Source organism: Rattus rattus, chromosome 8 (genome assembly GCF_011064425.1).
Source record: "Rattus rattus isolate New Zealand chromosome 8, Rrattus_CSIRO_v1, whole genome shotgun sequence".
Classification (NCBI taxonomy): domain Eukaryota; kingdom Metazoa; phylum Chordata; class Mammalia; order Rodentia; family Muridae; genus Rattus; species Rattus rattus.
Genome location: NC_046161.1, coordinates 40,776,277 through 40,795,307, shown reverse-complemented (window position 1 = coordinate 40,795,307; position 19,031 = coordinate 40,776,277). Strand labels below are relative to the sequence as shown.

The 19,031-nt window shown below is 49.2% G+C and overlaps 2 protein-coding genes across 3 annotated transcripts; both read right to left on the bottom strand.

Annotated features, from left to right (window-relative positions):
* Positions 1-874: 874 nt before the first annotated feature.
* Positions 875-8,917, bottom strand: Zpr1 (ZPR1 zinc finger). Of its 2 annotated transcripts, none has more exons than XM_032909670.1 (14): positions 8,714-8,917; positions 8,442-8,603; positions 7,933-8,023; positions 7,562-7,632; positions 6,752-6,838; positions 6,353-6,475; positions 5,922-5,969; positions 5,694-5,760; positions 5,335-5,405; positions 4,470-4,559; positions 3,846-3,956; positions 2,810-2,896; positions 2,609-2,674; positions 875-1,437 (listed from the first exon to the last, which is right to left on the bottom strand). In XM_032909670.1, exons 1-14 carry the CDS (start codon positions 8,882-8,884, stop codon positions 1,303-1,305), a joined length of 1,380 nt encoding a protein of 459 aa, XP_032765561.1. In that variant the 5' UTR covers positions 8,885-8,917; the 3' UTR covers positions 875-1,302. The 2 variants fall into 2 exon arrangements, with proteins under 2 accessions (XP_032765561.1, XP_032765562.1); XM_032909671.1 differs by having other exon boundaries at positions 875-1,106.
* Positions 8,918-10,317: 1,400 nt separating this feature from the next.
* Apoa5 (apolipoprotein A5) lies at positions 10,318-12,593 on the bottom strand. Its single transcript, XM_032911462.1, has 3 exons — positions 12,554-12,593; positions 12,367-12,466; positions 10,318-12,000 (listed from the first exon to the last, which is right to left on the bottom strand). Exons 1-3 carry the CDS (start codon positions 12,591-12,593, stop codon positions 11,037-11,039), a joined length of 1,104 nt encoding a protein of 367 aa, XP_032767353.1. The 3' UTR covers positions 10,318-11,036.
* Positions 12,594-19,031: the final 6,438 nt, after the last annotated feature.

Below are 19,031 nucleotides of genomic sequence, written 5' to 3'. Positions count from 1 at the left end.
TCTTCCCAGTGAAGATGACATGGATTCAGCGGCAAAGAAAGCTAGGACGATTTTAGCCTTTTTTCTATAGACTTAAGTGTTTGTGACTCACTTAACGCTCACAACTGTTTTTTCTTCATCTGGCGCTGAGGATTAAACCCAAGCCCTTTTGCACATGGTAGGCAAGAGTTCTATAGGATAAATTCATCCCCACCCCTTTTTGAATGTTGAACACCTTACTAAATTAAGTTGCCCAGGCTGCCCCTGAATTTGTTACCCTTCTTCCCCAGTTTCCCAAGTAGCAGGACTATGTATAAACCATGACGTGGCCATCAGTTTTATTAGCCTCCTTCATAGATGCTAAGTTTGGATAAGTACAGGAACCTATACATCTTCATACTGCCCAGCTCCGAGTTTTGCTAGCAGGGGCCAACCACGAGTGCTGCAGGTTATCTAGTCTGATTTGTTTTGTCTCAAAACAGGGTTTCTCTACGTAGCCCAGGCTGTCCTGGAACTTGCTCTGTAGACCAGATTGGCCCAAAGACCCGCCTGCTTCTGCTGGGATTAAAGGTGTGTGCCACCCTGCTTTCCAGACTACTTTAAGATGCATGAGAACAGCTGGCCTCCACACGTGTGCCGGGCTCAGAGCAGGCACGATGGTCTGTTGGAGTAACTGAAATGCTGCCTCCGACAGCCCAGTGACAGCAGCCACCTGAAGATTTGTTTGGGAAACTAATTTTTTTTCCTATTTTCTTTTCATTTAGACAGAATCTCACTATGGCTCAAGCTATCCTCCGTGCTGGGACCGCAGGTGTGTGTGACTCAGTGTGACCCAACTTAGGCAGCTGGGCTCTAACACCACGGTATTCAGGAAGGACACAAACGCCGAGGCAGGTGTTGTTTAAAAGCCATCACTTTAATGTAAGCTCCTTTACCTGTGCCTGCCCTCAGTCATTCTTCTATGCTGAAAGTTAGCACTGCATAAGTCCAAAGCCAGCTGCAACTTGTATTTCGCTTCTCCACACTTCACACTTCAAAGGTCCAGCACTGGAGGCCAGAGAGCTGACAGACAAAAGGTGATGGCAGACGCATGGTGTTTGTGGTGTTCTTCTCACACTGACTTAAAACCGCCAAAGGAAGGTCAAGGAGCACAGTAGGCCTGCAGCCGCATCATCGTCAGCTGCTAACCTCGTGTGCTTAGATTTCTAACTCAGGTGGTTTCCTCCTCTCCACGGAGGAGGGCTTGAACACTCAGCCTTCTCCGACAGTAACAAAGAACCTGCAGTGTGAGTGCCCTGCAGCTGGCCTGTGGGCTGCCCACTGCTACCGCTGTGGGGCCAGGTCTGCCTCATAGCCCTCTGTCTTCATGTCATTGAGGCCGAGCTCCTCATTTTGGTCAAAGGAGCGCTTGTACCGCTCTACCTTCATCTCCGGGTCATCTTCAGGTGCATACACGTTCTGCAGGGCCAAGGGGGACAATCAGCGCCCGTGAATCCCGCCATTCCCCACTGCTAACTCTCAATCTCCTAGAACTGCGCAGGATTTGTGGGGTCTCTAGAGCCCATGACTACATAGTCTACAAAAGTGTGTGTGAGTGTGTGTGTGTGTGTGTGTGTGTGTGTGTGTGTGTGTGTGTGTGTGTGTGTGTGTGTGTTTGTGTGTGTGTACTAGTAGCAAACCCAAGCCACTGTACATGGTATTTAATCCCCCAGTTCTAATCACTTTTATATATGGGCCTTCCTATAAAAATGTAGCCAAAGCTGGCAATTGCTTATAATCCCAGCACTATGGAGACTGAGGCAGAAAGGTTCCAAGTTCAAAGCCAGCCAGGCTGCAAAACAAAGACTTGTCTCAAAAAAAAAAAAAAAAAAAAAAAAAAAAAAAAAAAAAAAAAAAAAAAAAAGAAAGAAAATTTAAAAAGGTGGGTGTGGAAGAGAGAGAACTACAACAGTCTTCATGATGTAATACATTAGGCCAGTTTTGCCATGCCCATCGGCACTCATTAATACTAAAGTAAGGACCCAGGTTCAAGACGAACACCTCAACCAACAACAAAGTTTTGCTGTATTTCATATATATCAATTGCTAGATGCCTGTTTGCCCAGTCAGCCTAATAACTCTCAGCTTTCCTGTCCTGACCTCCAGACAGGTCCCTATTGCTCCTTACTTCATAGTCAGAGATGCAGAACGGAAATCCAATGCTGAGGGTAAGAATAAGAACAAGACAAGCAGACCCAGGAAGAAAAGATCCCACTTTCTTATGCCTAGGACGCTGAGCACGCCACCAGGCAGACACTACATTCTTGGCTCTTTCTTCACTCACACTATTTTATCTTAAGACAGAGTCCTGATCAATTGCACAGGCTGGTCTTGAACTTTCCATCCTCATGGTCTCCTGAGTACCTAAGATTGCAGGCCGGCACTAGGTCTGGCCTATTTACCTTTGTTACAAACACTTGAAATCCCACTACCACCCCTTCCCTTTCTTCCTTACCTCCCAAGTCCTGCCCAAAGCCCTGATTAAAGACTTAGAAGCCAGGCCTTCCTTGTTAAGGGCTAGCATGCAAATTCTATTTCTATTCAGAAACTACATCTCCACAGAACCACAAGGAAGGCCTAACTAACATACCTGCAGGTAACTGTTTCCTGCTGGATCATTCATGATAAAATGGGCTTTCATCTTGCCCTCGATGATCTACAGGAGAGAGGAGGACTTAGCAGGTAACTCTTACAATGACCCTAGAAGGAAGGGGCTGTGGCTGCCAGACCACAGGCAATCCAGGTTAGATTAGGGAAATTAGGATTACAGAAATGGCCCGGGGCCTCTTACCTGGCCCAACTTCTGGCTAAACTCCTGCAGTTTCTCTGACTGGTCAGGATTGGAGCTGTCGCCCAGCGTGAATGGGTTTTTGGTTACCTGCAGCACATGACAATTAAATTACCACAATACCAACTCTATGGGTCATTATGCTCAACCACAAACCAGGGGTGGGAGCAGTGGGCGCCCAGTTGGAGAAGCCAGGTTGCCATTTCCCACAATGCCTTGCTGACTTAGGGGAGGGGAGGAAGCTGGCAGAGAACAGAAGATATTTGAGGCAGCTTTGCCAAGAAGGAAACTGACAATAATAGAAAATGGACTCCAGAAGAGTTCTTACAATATCTAATCCCAATGTGGAAAAGAAACATAATGTATAACTTACAAAGAGAAGCCAGACACAGTTATACAGTAGCCTGCAGTACCAGCACATGGAAGGCTGAGGCAAGTGGACAGGGAACTCGAAGCTAGCCTCAACTACATGGCAAAGCCATCTCTCAAATAAATAAATAAAATAAACTTATAAGATCTAATATAATTATGCACTACTGTTCAGGAAATACCAACAAGAAAAGTCTTCACATATTTACTATAGATGCCAAAAAGACCCTCTCCTATTTGTAATGAGATAAATGACTTAAGATCACAAAATAATGATACTGCCCTGCTGTTAGCCTTGAGAATTTCCATTAAAAATTCCTATAACCAGGGGTTAGGGATTTAGCTCAGTGGTAGAGCGCTTGCCTAGCGAGCGCAAGGCCCTGGGTTCGGTCCCCAGCTCCGAAAAAAAGAAAAAAAAAATTCCTATAACCAACTTCTCTTCAGCTTTAAGGCAAAGAACCCCCAGTTATAAGCGACAGAACAGAATATTTTTTTTTTTTTAGTAGGGGCAGTTGAGATAGGGCCTCAGGTTGGCCTCAAATCCTCAATCTTCTTGCCGTAGCTTCTCAAGTGCTGGAACTAGAGGTATGTGTCATTGTACCTGGAGAAACTGTGTTATCCCTTTTCCCTGCCAAAATGCTACAGAAGCTATTCCACACCCTGCACTCACCAATTCTCGGATGTCTTTCAGCAGTCCTTCTAGAGTGGTGAATTTGCCCCCAAGTACAGCCATTCCCAGTTCAAACTCGAGCTCTGGGATTTCTACACTACAGGTCTCAGACTGCAGGAAAAATTAAGGATTAAATCACAGGATGGCAGCCTAGCTTCATCCAAGAGCCCTTGTCTAGTATTACACAGCACCAGAAAGATGGGCAGAGACAAACTGACTTAAACTAGGAACAAAGAAAGCCAACCAAATTAATAAACCAGTGACAGTTTGAGGACAAAGTTAGAAAGCTAGTTTACTAAAAAGCCAGGAACTCCCTCCCCCATCTGAACCAACGTGAAACTAGCATCGTAAACTGAAACTGAGTCACAGGTACAAGCTACCGGACCTAGTCATTAGGGCCAGAGAGGAGCCCATACAGTCAGTGGAAACTAAACGCAGCCAAGTCATTGCTCAGCAAGATTATGGCCACCTTCTGAGTCTGTAATCCCAACCATGGAGGGACTCCTGAGGGTCACTTGAGCCCAGGGGAGTTATGGGGTTCCTTGTGTTCTTAAACACTAAGAAGGTCATTCCCTCTAGACAGAAGCAGCTGTATGACAACAGCTATTTTCCAAGTAGGCCTACCTTGAGGAGGTCTCTGGTCATGTCTGAGGGATCTGTGATGTGGAGGGTGATCCTGGTACCCAAAGGTTCTACAGCTCCTCCGGACTTCACCTGCGGAAATGGCGGTCAGGAGCGGTCCCAGAGAAGACCCCAGGCTTCACCTGGTACCAGAAAGACTTTGCTCAGCTTCCCACGCCAGCCTTCTAATCCAGCAAGGGCATCGATGACGGAAACAAAAAAACATCAAGAGTCCACAGGGACACTGTGCTCAGCCCTGGGAGCACGCCAAATTGCGGCTGAATTACCAAGAAACCCTGACTATACCTTAAAAAAACAAAAACAAAACTGGGACTGTCAGGGTTGAAGGAAACTTGTAGGCATTCCAGCCCATCACTGTGGGCTGTCCTGGTCTAAGAATTCAATCAGGGCTAGGTTGTAGCCCACCGACAGTGCACTTGCCTAGTCTGCATGAGGCCCCAGGTGTGCTGTCCACTGTTCCCCCAACCAAAGGTAAGTTTAATCCGCTTATTCTCAATTCGCTTGGGGAAGGAGGGCTTACAATCTCCACAGCAGGCACAAATTGATTCCCGACGGCTCTCCAGTTCTTCACTGAGTCACGATCCGTCTAACATTCAGCTCTCTGAGCAACCACAGCCCCTTCCACAAGGTCAGCTTTCCATCTACCTTGTAATCTTGTATTCCCGACTTCTCTCTAGGCTAATTCTCAGCTCCTTCAGTGTCTCCTCCCGAACACTAAGCACCCCCCACGCCCAAACACCCAATGACAGCTTATGCCCACCCTCAAGTAGATCCAGGAAGCTGGCGGACTGCTACCAAGACGTTGCCCTTATGCCAATCTTCTTCCCCAGCAATGGAGCCCACCCACCTCATTAGTCCGATGCCCACACCTCTCACAGTTGGTGGCCATGATGATAACCTCTTTAAAGTGGGGGATTTCTGGAAGATGGAGTTAAAGAAGTCTCTGCTTCAAGGAGAGCAAAACCACTCTGTCCTCCACACAAACAGATGCTGCCCAAGACTACAATGAACAGGTCTTGTGCTCACAAACATGACGGCCTGGCCACACCCAGAAGCCCAGGCATGTAGCATGTAGTCTCATCAAAGGTTCATCCTCACCACTGAGGATGAAGCACTGGCTTTCCCTGAAGGGAAGGCTCCCATCTGTAATATAATACTCATGCCTGAGTCGGCTGAACAACAACCCAATTGATTGATGAAAGATACGGACAAGCTTCATGTTGGTCTGAGCGGGGGCGTTGCACTCTGGGCAGTTTGTGTTGAACTGGAGCACCTACAACATAATACAGGGCACAGATGAGCACTCCCGCCCATTCGAGCTGAAGACATTCCGCTGGTGGTCACCCACGTGAGCTGTGGCAGTGACACACTGGATACTCATCAGACTCAACCCACAACCCCACTACGTCTTCCAAGGGAGCCAACACCACGCACTTCGTTTCTAAGGTCTTCCTCTTCCGACTTCTCTTCTGGTGCTTCTGCCTAAAACAAGAGAGGCACAAACCACAAGTTGGCAGATAGACCTCAGCCTCCCCAAAACCCTGCCATACCCAAAGAGGGAGAGGATGCCTTTGTTCCCTATAAGGTGCCAACTCATAGGATGCACAGATAGAGAAGCCAAAGCAAATCCCCAGTCAAGGGAAAGACAGGGCTTGAGGCTGGGTTCCTGTGACTGACATCTGCTACATGGCGTTCACCACGAACCGTAATATGAGCTTACGATTCTTGGTGAACTTGATGAGAGGCCCGTGACAGGATGCACTAGGTGGTGGTGGCAGCAATAGCAAAGTGACTTTAGTGACTTCAGGCAACCCAGAACACAGGACAAGTCCAGAGCACTCCTCTGACTCAGTCAGTCCACTTACTTGGAGCCCCAGCATCTCAGCTTGCTGTGGGGTCCGGTCGTAGTATGTGATCACCAAGGCGCTATCTTTCTGGGGAGCGTGTGGGTTTTCTACAAAGCTGTTTCCTGAGGGATCATCAATGATCTAACAGATAAGAGAGGAAAGAGAAAGCAAACCGTATAGAACTTCCATCCAGCACCAGACCACGCTAGAAAAATAATGGTCAGGTTTTTGTATTTTGAGACTGGGCTTCAGGGTAACCCAGCCTGGCCTAGACCTTGCTATGAAGTCAAAGATGAGTCCAAACCCTTGATCTTCTTGCCTCCACTAGCCAAGCTCCGTGGTTACAGGCACCAGTCAGCGTCAATGGACTCCCCTCCCTCCTGACGTTGAGAGCAGCTGCAGTCGCTCAGTACTTACCAGAGTGAACGGGGAAGCCATTTGCTTTAGGTCCTTCAGTTTGCCAATGAACTCATCAATTCTTTCGGCTATAGCACCTTCCATTGCCTACCAGGAACAGAATGAAAACTGAGGACTGGGCAGTAGGCCTCATGCCCCGACCCTCTGACAGCTGCCGTGGGAGGTGGGACTTATTTTCTTATTCATCCTGTCGCTTCACTGTTATCTCCGTCTCCATGGGGAGCTGTTGCTTCTGGCCTACAGACACATCTGCAATCCCGTATGCATCACACCCCACACGCAGGCACATGACAAGAAATAAATTCCTTTAAAAAATCCAAATTCCGTTATGCCTCTCTAGCCAGTTAGAGACGACTGACAGTGTGTGCAATTAAATTATTTCTATAACAATAAGTATTGATATAAAAGAATACTCAGGGGGTTGGGGATTTAGCTCAGTGGTAGAGCGCTTGCCTAGCAAGTGCAAGGCCCTGGGTTCGGTCCCCAGCTCCGAAAAAAAGAAAAAAAAAAAAAAAAAAAAAAGAATACTCAGGAAGCCGTAGATAACCCAAAGACTCTTCTAAGGTAACTTTACATTATCTGAAGAGAAGCATGAGTGTAAGGGGGGCTGTGGGGGGTGCACACCAGGACACGGGACGGGACAGGACAACATGGAGAACTAGCTCCTGTATGTGCTCTGTCAAAAAGTTCCCCAGCATGTGGTCCAATGCAGTTCAAACTACATAGAAATCTGACTCTATTTGGGCACAAACTTTAATGACCCCTTGAGTTGCTACGATTGGATAAAAATCCCTGCTCATCCCTGCTCACCCGTCGTGTCGGCTGGTCCTGTTCCAGGCCAGAGATTGCGCGGCTGATGAGTCCTTCCACAGTGGTCAGAGCTTGTGAACGAAACGTACAACAAGTGAACGCTAGTGTGACACTCAGCACTTTACCTCAACTCCGCAGGTCTTCCCTTCCTCATCAGTTCTAAACCAAGCACACCACGGCCTGTCTTACTGGGACTCGAGAGAGAGTTTACTGTAACTTTCTACTCACATTAAAGCATGAAAAACCCATTATAAAAAAAGTACATGGCCAAACACAAGCCACTAGGCCTGACCTGGCACCAGGCTTTGCAAGAAAGTAGGAAACATTTTAGCCATGTATGAACGGTTCACATACCTGATCTTAAAACTCACCTCCCTTCTGGCTGAAAGCTGGAATTTCAAAATCCAGCTCAGGGATCCTTGTGGTGGCTGAGTCTGTCTTCACCACTTCTCTGTTCATGTCCTGGACGGAAAGGAAACCGTTCTAGTGAAAGAGGTCAGCAATATAGCTTGGGAAGTAACCTGACCATCTCTCCATCAGATGCCCAGATGTTTCTCCTTCCCACCTTCCATTCAGAAGACGCCAGACTACTTCTAGAGAGTGCATATCGTGTCAGCCTGACTACCCACAAGGTAAGAACACCACCCACAAAGTCCTGCTCACTCATTCCATCACTCCCACAAAATTCGCAAAGCACATTCACCACTCAAAGCAGCTGAACAGAGGCCAGCACCACCGATACTACTGCCAAAGGAGGGCACTAAGGGCTTGGCCACGGGTCTGATGAAGGTCCGATGGTCCGGACTAGAGTTAGTCCGATGACTCTGACTTCCATTGTTCTCTCTGAAACCGTAGGGTACCTTCTCTGGTCTATGCTCACCTCTTGGCCCTTAACGGTCAAGGTGTAGCGCACTCCTTGGTCCTGGATCCTTCCTGCTGACTGGATCTCGGTGTTGTTCCAGCCACAGTGCTCACAGGAAAAGGAGCTCACGATTATTTCTCTAAAGAAGGGGATCTTAGTGAGCAGAAGTCGCGTCGTGCCCTAAGGAAGCAGAAGCAGAGTTGGGGAGAATGACTTCAACTAGTCTGCACCCTGTACGCCAGAGCTGCCTTTGGGTGCACGGCTGGGTGGTCCCTCGGCCTCAGACTCACGTTCCGGTAACAGTTCATGCACAGTGACTCGATCTCAGTGGGCTGCTGCTCCTCATCCTCGGCGCTGAGGGGCCGGAACAAAGGTCCGGTGTCTGATAACGCAGCCGCGGTGGGCGAGGGGCCGACGGCAGCCCCCGGAGGTCCGGGCTGCACAGCCCCGCTGGCCGACATTACCCCACGCGCTACTCGAGTGGCAGCTTCCGGCTTCCGCAGCCCCCGCAACCTCACTTCCTTCAGCCGCTGTTCCCGCCCCTTCTTAAAGAGGCCGCAGACCCTGCGCTTCCTAGGTCAGTCTCTGACAAAGATTTCCGGTTCCTGGGCTGTACTTCCGTGCCAGATAAGACCCCGGCCGCTTAGATCCAATTCGGTGCTTGGCTTGCTGGTTGTGGTTCCTCCACACGGGCAGCCTGTTTGTCCCCAGGTCTATGTAAAATGCCCGAGGACCAGGGTACCGGCTTGCCTTGGACTCCCCTAGGCTGTACCCTCAAAACTGTGGCCAGATCTTGCCTTGGTCCCCGCTCCTGTTATCTAGCTTCTCCCCTCCCTGCCTTTTCTCCACCCCCCCAGCTCCTCATTTCAGCCCTCTTAAGCACCGCCCCATAACACTAAATGCACTCTGCCCTTCTTTTTACTGCTTCTCATCCCCACCGCATTCACTGTCTTATCTCTCCTTGTTTCCTAACAAAACACCCTACTTTATCGGTTTCTTTCATGTTTCCCTTCTAGCACTTCCTCTCCTTTCATGTTTCCTTTCTAGCACTTCCTCTCCACATCTTGGACCACAACCCAGTTCCATGGCTGAAACTGGCTGTATCTCCAATATGGAGGATAATAGTGTGTAGTTACGTGGAGCCCAGCTTCATACTGGATCTGAGGTGGGGAGGTATCAAGAATCCTGTGCAGGGCAGGCTGAGCTGGGAAGAAAGGGTGCTGGGCAGGGCAGAGAAATATAGGAAGAAGCGTTTGTGCTCCACACACACCCTCCACCCCCGACCCTGCTTTTCTCCCCTCTCACCCTTCCCCCAACACCATTCTTGTTTCTTTGTCCCGGATGATCTTTGATATCTGAGTGAGTGTGTATACAAGAGAGTTAAGAGTTTTTAGGTCTCTGAGCACGTTGTTAATCCTAGCACTTAGGAGACAGAGGCAAATAGATCTCTAGTAATTTAAGGCTAACCTTATTTATATAGTGTGTCCCAGGCCAACAAGACGTGTGTGTGTGTGTGTGTGTGTGTGTGTGTGTGTGTGTGTGTGTGTGTGTGTGTGTGTGTGTGTGAGAGAGAGAGAGAGAGAGAGAGAGAGAGAGAGAGAGTCAAGAAGGCATGAAGAATCTGGAACACAGGACCAAGGGTAAGAGGATCAGGGCATGCTTCCCCAGTGACAGGATGCACACTGTCCTATAATGGAACAAGACAGCCTACCCTACCCGTCAAACGTGACAGCTATTGTCTAGCCAGGAGTCCTACGACAGAACTCACCCAGAGTGGAAAAGAGACAGAAAGGGCAAGCAAGGAGTATGAGTGGATGGTGGGTATGTTCTGGGGCGGAGGGAAGGCAATTGCTCTCAGACATGGCCCAATGAGAGTCACACCAGACCAGCAAAGTTCCATCATGAGCGTCTATTTCATTCCAACCAAAAGTCAGTTCCATCCCAAGAATCAGGAGGTGGGGACTGCATGATGAAGAGGGCACACAGTTTGCTATGTACAGGGTTTTCAGAAGCCCTCACTGCGGAGGTCTCAGTTCCTTATTTGGGTTCAGAGTTCTCTAAGGAAATAGGGGCTCTGCCCCATCCCATCACTGATCCCCCAGCAGGACCACTGCAGGGATGCACACATTCATCCCATCACTGATTCTCCCAGCAGGACCACTGGCAGGGATGTACACACTCCATCATACGCATCATGTTCTCCTCCTGCTCTCTTCCAACAAAAGCTCTCATGACAACCCTGGGGAGACAGGAGTTCCCCTCTGTGGACTATAACAGTGACCATCAGGCATGAAGTAATAGGAGCCGGGCTCCGGGTTGTAGTGACACAGGTTTCCAGCAACGGTCAAGTACTGGCTCGCAGTCAGTCTCCCCTGCACACCATCTCCCCATTCCCTTCACCCCACTCTTGCTACTTAGGATTCCCAAATGAGCACCAGAAGCTGGGTTTGCCAAACCTACTGAGTGTAATGCACCTGAGTGGGGCAGTTGAGGAGACCGGACAGGTTGGGGCAGCAGCACCTTTGGTGGCCTTGCCAATAGTATGCAGGACCCTCCACCCTCTGCCTAATAGGCCATGCTGAAGGCTCAGGGTCCAGACAACGAGCTGCAGAGTTAACCTGAGTGACCCTCAGGGTTATTCTGACTATGGCCCTGGTCGTGAAGGCCATAGGCAATATCTTCCCAGAGGTCGTCCAGCCGGCTCTGCAGTCTGCTCAGGGCCTTATTACTGTCTGAGTGTCCCAACTCTGGAGCGAAGGCGCTGTGGCTAGGGGGTGGTGGTGCCAGCTGGTGCTGGATTTCCTCGGTCTCCTGGTCAATGGCCTGAGTGAATTCAGCGATCTGCAGGTAGGTGTCGTGTCGAAAAGCCTGGAGTCTCTGGCGGACCTCGTCAGAGAGAGCTTGAGGGTCCAGGGAGTCTCCGTCGTCTGCCCCGTCTGTGCTGACTCGGATGAAGGTACTGAGCTCATCTCGCAGCTGATCCAGGTTGCGTTGGATGCTGGTGTGCAAGTCCTTCGCCTTACGTGTGAGTTTGTGGGACAGGGTCTGCACGCAGCGACTGAGTCGAGCGGGGCTGGCAACCGCATGAGGAGCAACACTCCGGTGCAGCTCCTGCACATGGTGCCCAATTCCAGTCACCAAGCGTTCTGCGTAAGGGTGGAAGAGTTCTTTGATTCGGTCCGTATGGTGCAGCACTCGACTTTGCATATCCTGCAGCAGGCTCATCGCCTCATCCACGCCCCCCAGGAGCTGGGCCTTGGTGCCTTTTCCCACCATGCGCAGCTGTTCTTGCAGATCCTGCACGCTCAGGCCTACCTGCTCCATCAGCTCGACTGTGTAGGGTTTCAACTGCTGCCTCAAGCCCTCCAGGTTCCAGCCGACCTGCTGGTGCTTCGCAGCCATGTAGGGCTCCAGGCGCGTGCTCACTTCCCCCAGCTCCTGCTGCAGCTGCTTCCGAATGCCTTCTGGATCCTGTGCCAGCCGAGGAGGCTCCTTCCCAGGCTCTCTCAAGGGTCCCAGCTTTTCTAGGAAATTGTTCATATTGTAGAGGTCTTGCTCCAAGCTACCTTTCAGGCTCCTGGAGAAGGAGAAAGACAGAACCAGGCCATTAGACGGCTAGCCTTGAAATCTCCCTCGCCCTAGAGCTGTAGGACACCAATACTCTGCAGAAACCAGGGCAGGAAGAGTGGCTCCAGAGCTAGGGTCTTTAGTCCTGACCCCAACCAACTGCATCATTACATTCAGGGCACAAAAAGGCATTTGGCCTTACAACACCATCCAAGAAGTGTCACCCCATCCAAGAAGGTGTCATACGCATGCCAATAATCACACCACCTTGCCATTCTATCCCTCAGTGGAGCTCTGTGTTAACCACGGAGCTGAGGAATCATTCCACAGTAGCGCTGTCTCGTACCCTCACAGCACCCTTGCCCAGGATACTTACTCCTGTGCCAGCTTCTGCTGCTGGCCCATCATGCCTTTGCCCTGGCTGTTCTGGCCGAAGTACTCCCAGAAGCTCTTCCGCGCCTGTACGGTTGCAAACACTGCACAGAGGATGAGACAGTTAAGAGCCAGGCCCCTCAGCCCATCCTCCATTCCAAGACCACACCAGAGTCAGCCGGAAGACCCACCTGAGAGGAGGGCGAGGGCCCAAGTGATGACCGCAGCCATGCTTTCCACGATGCTCCCTGAGAAGGAAGGTAGGTCAGGAGGAGAGACAAGGCAAGGGACTGGATCTGGGAAGCCTGCTCTGGGGGCTGCCTGCCTCAAATCCTGACATCCCTTCCCCAGTGTGTAGCTCCAGAGAACTTAACTAGGCACTTGAGAGGGGAGAGTGGGACTGGAGGGAAGAGATGTCTTCCTCAGACAACCTCCTTACCTCTGTCACAAAGTAGCGAGCCTGGAACTCAGGCTGCACTACAGAGATCACCCATCCACCTCAGTGCAGTCTAGCTCCCTTTGTTTGCCTGTCTTCCTGCCTCCAAGCCCATTTCAGGGCTGAGAACCCGGCGGGCATTCTGTTAGCCGCCACCCTCACCCCACCCCCCACCATCCCTGTGCCATGCAAGCTCACCTGCTCAATTCTGGGCACAGAGAGCAGACATTCTGTTTTATACGCTAGGCGTCAGGGAGTCTGACAACTCCTCTGAACAAACACCACGTGGAGGTTCAAAGAAGGATGACCTCAGCTGACTACTAGCTCTCGCCTTTTTCCCTTTTCCTGGTGCTGTCGGGGTTAATAAGCTCCCCCAACCTCAGGAGGCTGCCCCAGTAGACAAGTGGCTCCCTGGAGCCTTTACTAAGAGTGGGCAGAACTCACAATCCTGTGACCACCAACCGCCCCACTTACTTGCTGACTGGCCTGCCACTAAGGGCCCTACCTTTACTCAACTCCCCAGCCCCTTCTGCACTAGCCATCCAGCCAGAGGAACACTGTCCAGGGCTGGCTAGAGCCTGGGCTAGCCTTCCCTGTCCCACCATGGCCACTGTGACAGCCTGGGAAGAGTCAGTAATTACAGGGTTACAGACCCTCCTGTCTCTCCTGGATTGAGCTGGAGAAGCCAGGCCCAGTTGAAGATGGACGGGCAAGCTGCATCTGGGTCAGGGACTTTGGGTGTCAGGGGGTTAGTCCCCTCAGGAGTCTTCCCCCACCGTCCGCCCCTCCCCTCCGGGCTTCTGAGGAGAGAAGCCTGGAAGCCCAAGTGTTTCTCTTACAAGCTTCCTCCACACGCTCCCACACACATACCTGAGCGTTTCGTCCTTCCTCTTAAATGCCCCCAACCTTCAATCAGCACCCCTGCCTCCATCCACACATGGTCACAGTCGCTCTTCTCCTTGGTTGCATTCAGAGCCTCCTACAGCTACAGTTCTCCTTCTTCCCTCCACCCTTCACCATGATGCAGTTCAGCGGGTCCCTGACTGTTATAACACCTCATCTCCGCACAGAAGACTTTGCACTTGAAGCGCATGGAATAGCTTCTGTTTTCCTGGCTGAACCTGGGAAGGGTGAATGCAAGGCATCGCCATGCTCTCTTGTTTGCCAGCCCCTTATGGCTTTAGTGTTGACGTGTTTAGGATGGTTGGAAGTATATTTGTTTTTATGATCTGTGCAAATGAAATCAGTTCTGATGACTAAAAAAATGATCAAATGTTGGCAATTTCATGTAGTTCTACCTAACAGGTTCCATTCGTATGTGATTTAGCATGTCTAGTGCAACGTCTTACTGCATGGATCTGTCCGTACCACAAAGGCAGGGTCGCTGAAAAGGCACCATATTGATGATGGGACTGCATGATGGAGAACTAAAATATCAAACCAAAGTAATGTAGAAAATGGAAAGGAAAGATCAAAGTGAGAGCGTCCTCCAGCCTTGCTTTATCCAGAGAGAAGATAGGAACATTGATCGCCTCTTACTTTTTACGTCGGGCAGCATTATTAAAGTTTTAGAGAGGATCCATTAAATGAGTAGAAAGAAAGGATAACTTGCAAACTGGTAAGTGGGGGAGAGAGACTAAGTGTTGGGCTGGCCACTAGTAAAGGGTGCCGATTGATTGACAGATTGATCGATGCTCACCTCAACCTGTTTCCTGAAAGCCCAATGAAAAACCATTGAAGGGCTCCCTTTAAAGAAGCAGAAGTCCAGGAGGATAGAAAGGGAGACAAAAGCAGCAACATTCTGGAAAACGGTGAAACTTCTAGACCGCCAAATCGTAGTTACTGAAAACACACGAAATGATGGATTTTTGAACCGGCAATCCAGAATGCCAAGACCCTGTTGGGTTTACTGTTCAGACTCTTTCCAAAGTTCAGAGACAGCAGCAACAGATCCTTCTGGAGGTACAGGAGACGGCGGCACCGAAGGAGCAGCAAGTGGCTCAAACTCTGTGGGAGAAGCAGCTGTCTCCTTCGGCTCTCCTTAGTAAAGTCACTGCCCCTCCACTAGGACAACGGAACACCAGATGCTTGTTTTCTAGATTTCTCTCCTCACGCCTAGGGTGGTGGCACACGCCTTTAAACAGACAGAAGTCGGTTCTCTCTTCCATCACGTGGGATCCAAGTCAAGTCGTCAGGCTGGACAGCAAATGCTGAGCCACTCCCACAAATATCTCTTCATATCCCAGATTCGTCAGTTGCCAAGAGTCTGGGGATACTAAAAGTGGTGACTCTTCACCTACTAAAGACAGCAATGGAGCTGGAGAGATGACTAAGTACTTAAGAGCACACTGTCTGCTCCTTCAGAGGACCCAGGCTCAATTCTCAGCACCTACCTGGCAACTCACAACTGTCTGTGACTCCATTCCCTGGGCATCTTCGGGCACCAGGTACACATGAGGTGCACATATATGTGTGCAGGAAAAACATTACCAGGCATAGAATAAAATCGTAATTTTTTTAAAATGGGGATGGGGAGGAAGAGTTAAGACAAGCTCTCTCTACATAGTCCTGGCTGACCCGGAGCTCACTATGTAGACCAGGCTGGCCTTGAACTCATAAAGATCCACCTGCCTCTACCTTCAGAGTGCTGGGATTAAAGGTACGTGCTACCACATCTGACTTATAATTGAAAAAAATTTAGAGACAAAATAAAATTTTTTCCAACCAAAACAATTTGCTTGTGATTGCCTTACCCCGTGGTAAAATCTAGACTCATTCAAGGTAGGAGAAGCAAAGCAGGAACTAGGACCAAGCCATCAACACACGGGCTTCCGGGGCATATGCCGCTCAGGTCCACCACGTTATAACGACATGATATGCCATGGTATGTGATTTTCCGTGTCTCTTGTTTCATTCATGTTTGGAGATGTTAGTTTTGGGTAGATGCCTAGACGTGGGAGTGTTGGATCAAGCACGAGCACTGGATATTGTTTGATATTTCTCACTAAAGGAACTGTTCTGTTTTGTGAGTCTACAAACCCTGCAGGAAAGTGACTTTTGTTTGTTTGTTTGGCTCGTTTGGTTTTGCCTTACCTGCCTGGAGTGGTGGCACATGCCTGTAATCCCAGAGCTAGAGAGATGAAGGCGGGGGATCAGGAATTTGGGTCATCCTCAGCTACAAATCCAGTGTGAGGCCTGGGCCATGTGAGACTGTCTCACACAGACACAGTAAAAGACAGCCTAAAAACTGGGCTGGCAAGATGGCTCTGCTGGTAAAAATGCTTCTGCCAAGCCTGACTATCTAAATTTGATCCTCAGGAACCCCCTGGGGACAGAGAAAACCAACCCCTACAGGCTGTCCCCTGACCTCCACATATGCACACTTGGCATGTGCACATGCATGCACACACACATCACATACATACACATACCATACACACATACACATCACCTACACACATCCCATACATACCCATACCCCCACATCATACACACACACACATACCACACACACATACATATCACTCACACACATCCCATACATACCCATATCCCCCTACATCATACACACACACACACACACATCTTATACATACACATACCACACACTCATACACATCTCTCTCACACACACACATCATATACATACATATACCACACATACACATATCTCCCTCTCTCTCTCTCTCTCACACACACACACACACATCATATACACACATGTACCATACCCACCCCTCTCTCTCTCTCTCACACACACACACACACACACACACATCATATCATATACACACATGTACCATACCCCTCTCTCTCTCTCTCTCTCTCTCTCTCTCACACACACACACACACATCATATACACACATGTACCATACCCTCTCTCTCTCTCTCTCTCTCTCTCTCTCTCTCTCTCTCTCACACACACACACACACACACATCATATACACACATGTACCATACCCCCCCCTCTCTCTCTCTCTCTCTCACACACACACACACACACACACACCACTAAATAACAAAAGCATGCCTGACAATCTGACACATGAGAAAATCTATTTTTATGTACTTCTGCCGTTCCTCCCACTATGGGTAAAACTGGCATATGTTCTAGTCTTACTGGTTATTTGACCTTCCTGTGACTGGTTTGCTCATCTCTTTGCTTTATTTTCTACTGAAAATCTTTTCTTTTATGTTCACGACGTTCATTTTTTATATAGTGATGATCTGACTCTTATGTGTGATTGCATCAGTTCCCTAGAGGACAGGAACTGATACCATGAAAAAATATAATATTTATGCACCATGTATGTGATGTGTATGATTTCCTACAGACTGAGGCCCAACTGGCCTGACGATGGCTGTCTGCCAATGGAAGGCCAAGCATCCAGTAGTTGTTCAGTGCACGAGGCTGAAGTCTCGGCTGGTTGTCAGTAGATGCTGGAATCACGAACAAGTAGGTTCTAGTGCCAGTGAAGGGATGGACTGGCCAGCAAGGGCGAGCAGGCAAAGGGCAAAGCTTTCTCCTTCCTTGTCCTTAATATATGTGGCCATCAGAAGATGTGACTCAGGTTGAAGGTGGGTCTTCCTGTTTCAAATTACTTAATTGAGAAAAGTCTCTCACAAATGCCAGCTGCTTGGGTTTTAGTTAATTCCAGTTGTAGTCAAGTTGACAACCAGAACCAGCCACCACAGTGATATAAGATGCAAATCATCTTTTAGTCTCTTCTCTTTTTTCTCCATTTATCGTGTGTGTGTGTGTGTGTGTGTGTGTGTGTGTGTGTGTGTGTGTGTGCGTGCGCGTGTGTGTGTGTACATCCCATGATGTGGATGTTAGTGGACAGTCTTGGAGTCAGTTCTCTCCTTCCACTGCGTGGGTCCTGAGGATGGAATTTAGTTCATGGGAGCCAGCAAGCACCTCCCTGACTGAGGCAACTCCCCAGCCAGGTTTTCTTTTACTTTGCTTAATGTGGTTGTTTGTTGTTTGTTGTTTGTTTGTTATATAGAATGTTGCTTAGTATTTAAGCCATCAACTTTACCTTACACCATTTTGAACTTGGGAGTCAGAATTAGAACAAGACCCACTGCTTCCTGGTGTTAAAGGAGATTGCCCGCTTTCTTCCTCAGGTACCAGTGTGAAGGGCTCCTTGAAGCTTTCTTTAATGGCGGCAATAGTCTAGATGCCCGGCATAGCCAGGTGTGGTGGCACATGCCTTTAATCCCAGCACACAGGAGGCAGAGAGGCATGCATGCATGTAAATGTCTGTGAATTTGAGGCCAGCCTGTTCTCTACATAGTGAGATCCCATCTTTTAAAAAAAAAAAGGCAAACATGAACAAAAATGGTGACATAAACTTTTAATTCCAGCACACGGGAGGCAGAAGTAGATGAGTCTCTGTCTCAAAAGAAAAAAAGAAAAAAAAAATACAGAAGAAGCCACACATGCATCTCAGGGATTGGCTGGACAATCCCACAGCTGCCTCTGGAATATAAAGCCATAAACTCAGTTGAAGACCTTTTCTTTGAGCAGAGATTCCCCAGGGACCCCTGCTCAGACAGGGCTGCCAGGGGACTTGTCCCCATAGCCATCCAGGCACCCGGAGTCCACTGCAGTGTGGTCCAAGTGGGCCTGGCTCCTGCTAGAGCCTTTGGCAGATCTTGGAGTCAGCCATGTGATAATAGTTTTGCAACACACAGAAGGGAGGGTTATGGGGTCCCAGTGCTTCCACACAGATTTCGAGATCTGGGAGTGCAGGCAGGAGACAGTGTATGGCAGCATCTGAATCTTGTAGCCCCCTGGGAGGGCAATGGGTGCCATGCTGCTGTGACCCCAGGAAGTCAGCGATGCCAGCAGTGGAATGTCTGCCAAGGAAAGCCACATCCCAAGCCCCACATCATAGCACCACATGCCCTCAGTAGCAGACACAGGGTACAGGATCTGCTGTTTCCCCTGCTGGGGTTGGATCTTGCTTTGACCCCAGCCTCCATTTTTATGTGTCTCTTATTCCCTTTGGAACAGGGATATTTATGTCTCATCCATGGAAGTCTGTAACTTACATTTTTTATTTTTATTTCTATTCTTTCTTTTAAAAGATTTATTTATTTATAAGTACACTGTAGCTGTCTTCAGATACACCAGAAGAGGGCATCAGATCTCATTACAGATGGTTGTGAGCCACCATGTGGTTGCTGGGAATTGAACTCAGGACCTCTGGAAGAGCAGTCAGTGCT

What these genes read in the sequence shown, in the direction of transcription:
- Zpr1 (XM_032909670.1), bottom strand. Translation starts at nt 8,884, where the DNA reads ATGTCGGCCAGCGGGGCTGTGCAGCCCGGACCTCCGGGGGCTGCCGTC. An exon ending in TGACCAGAGACCTCCTCAAG is followed by an intron (nt 3,957 to 4,469) that starts GTAGGCCTACTT and finishes TTTTTCCTGCAG; the next exon opens with TCTGAGACCTGTAGTGTAGA. An exon ending in TTAGCCAGAAGTTGGGCCAG is followed by an intron (nt 2,675 to 2,809) that starts GTAAGAGGCCCC and finishes TCTCTCCTGTAG; the next exon opens with ATCATCGAGGGCAAGATGAA.
- Apoa5 (XM_032911462.1), bottom strand. Translation starts at nt 12,593, where the DNA reads ATGGCTGCGGTCATCACTTGGGCCCTCGCCCTCCTCTCAG. An exon ending in GGCCCTCGCCCTCCTCTCAG is followed by an intron (nt 12,467 to 12,553) that starts GTGGGTCTTCCG and finishes TCCTCTGTGCAG; the next exon opens with TGTTTGCAACCGTACAGGCG. An exon ending in CAGCAGAAGCTGGCACAGGA is followed by an intron (nt 12,001 to 12,366) that starts GTAAGTATCCTG and finishes CTCCTTCTCCAG; the next exon opens with GAGCCTGAAAGGTAGCTTGG.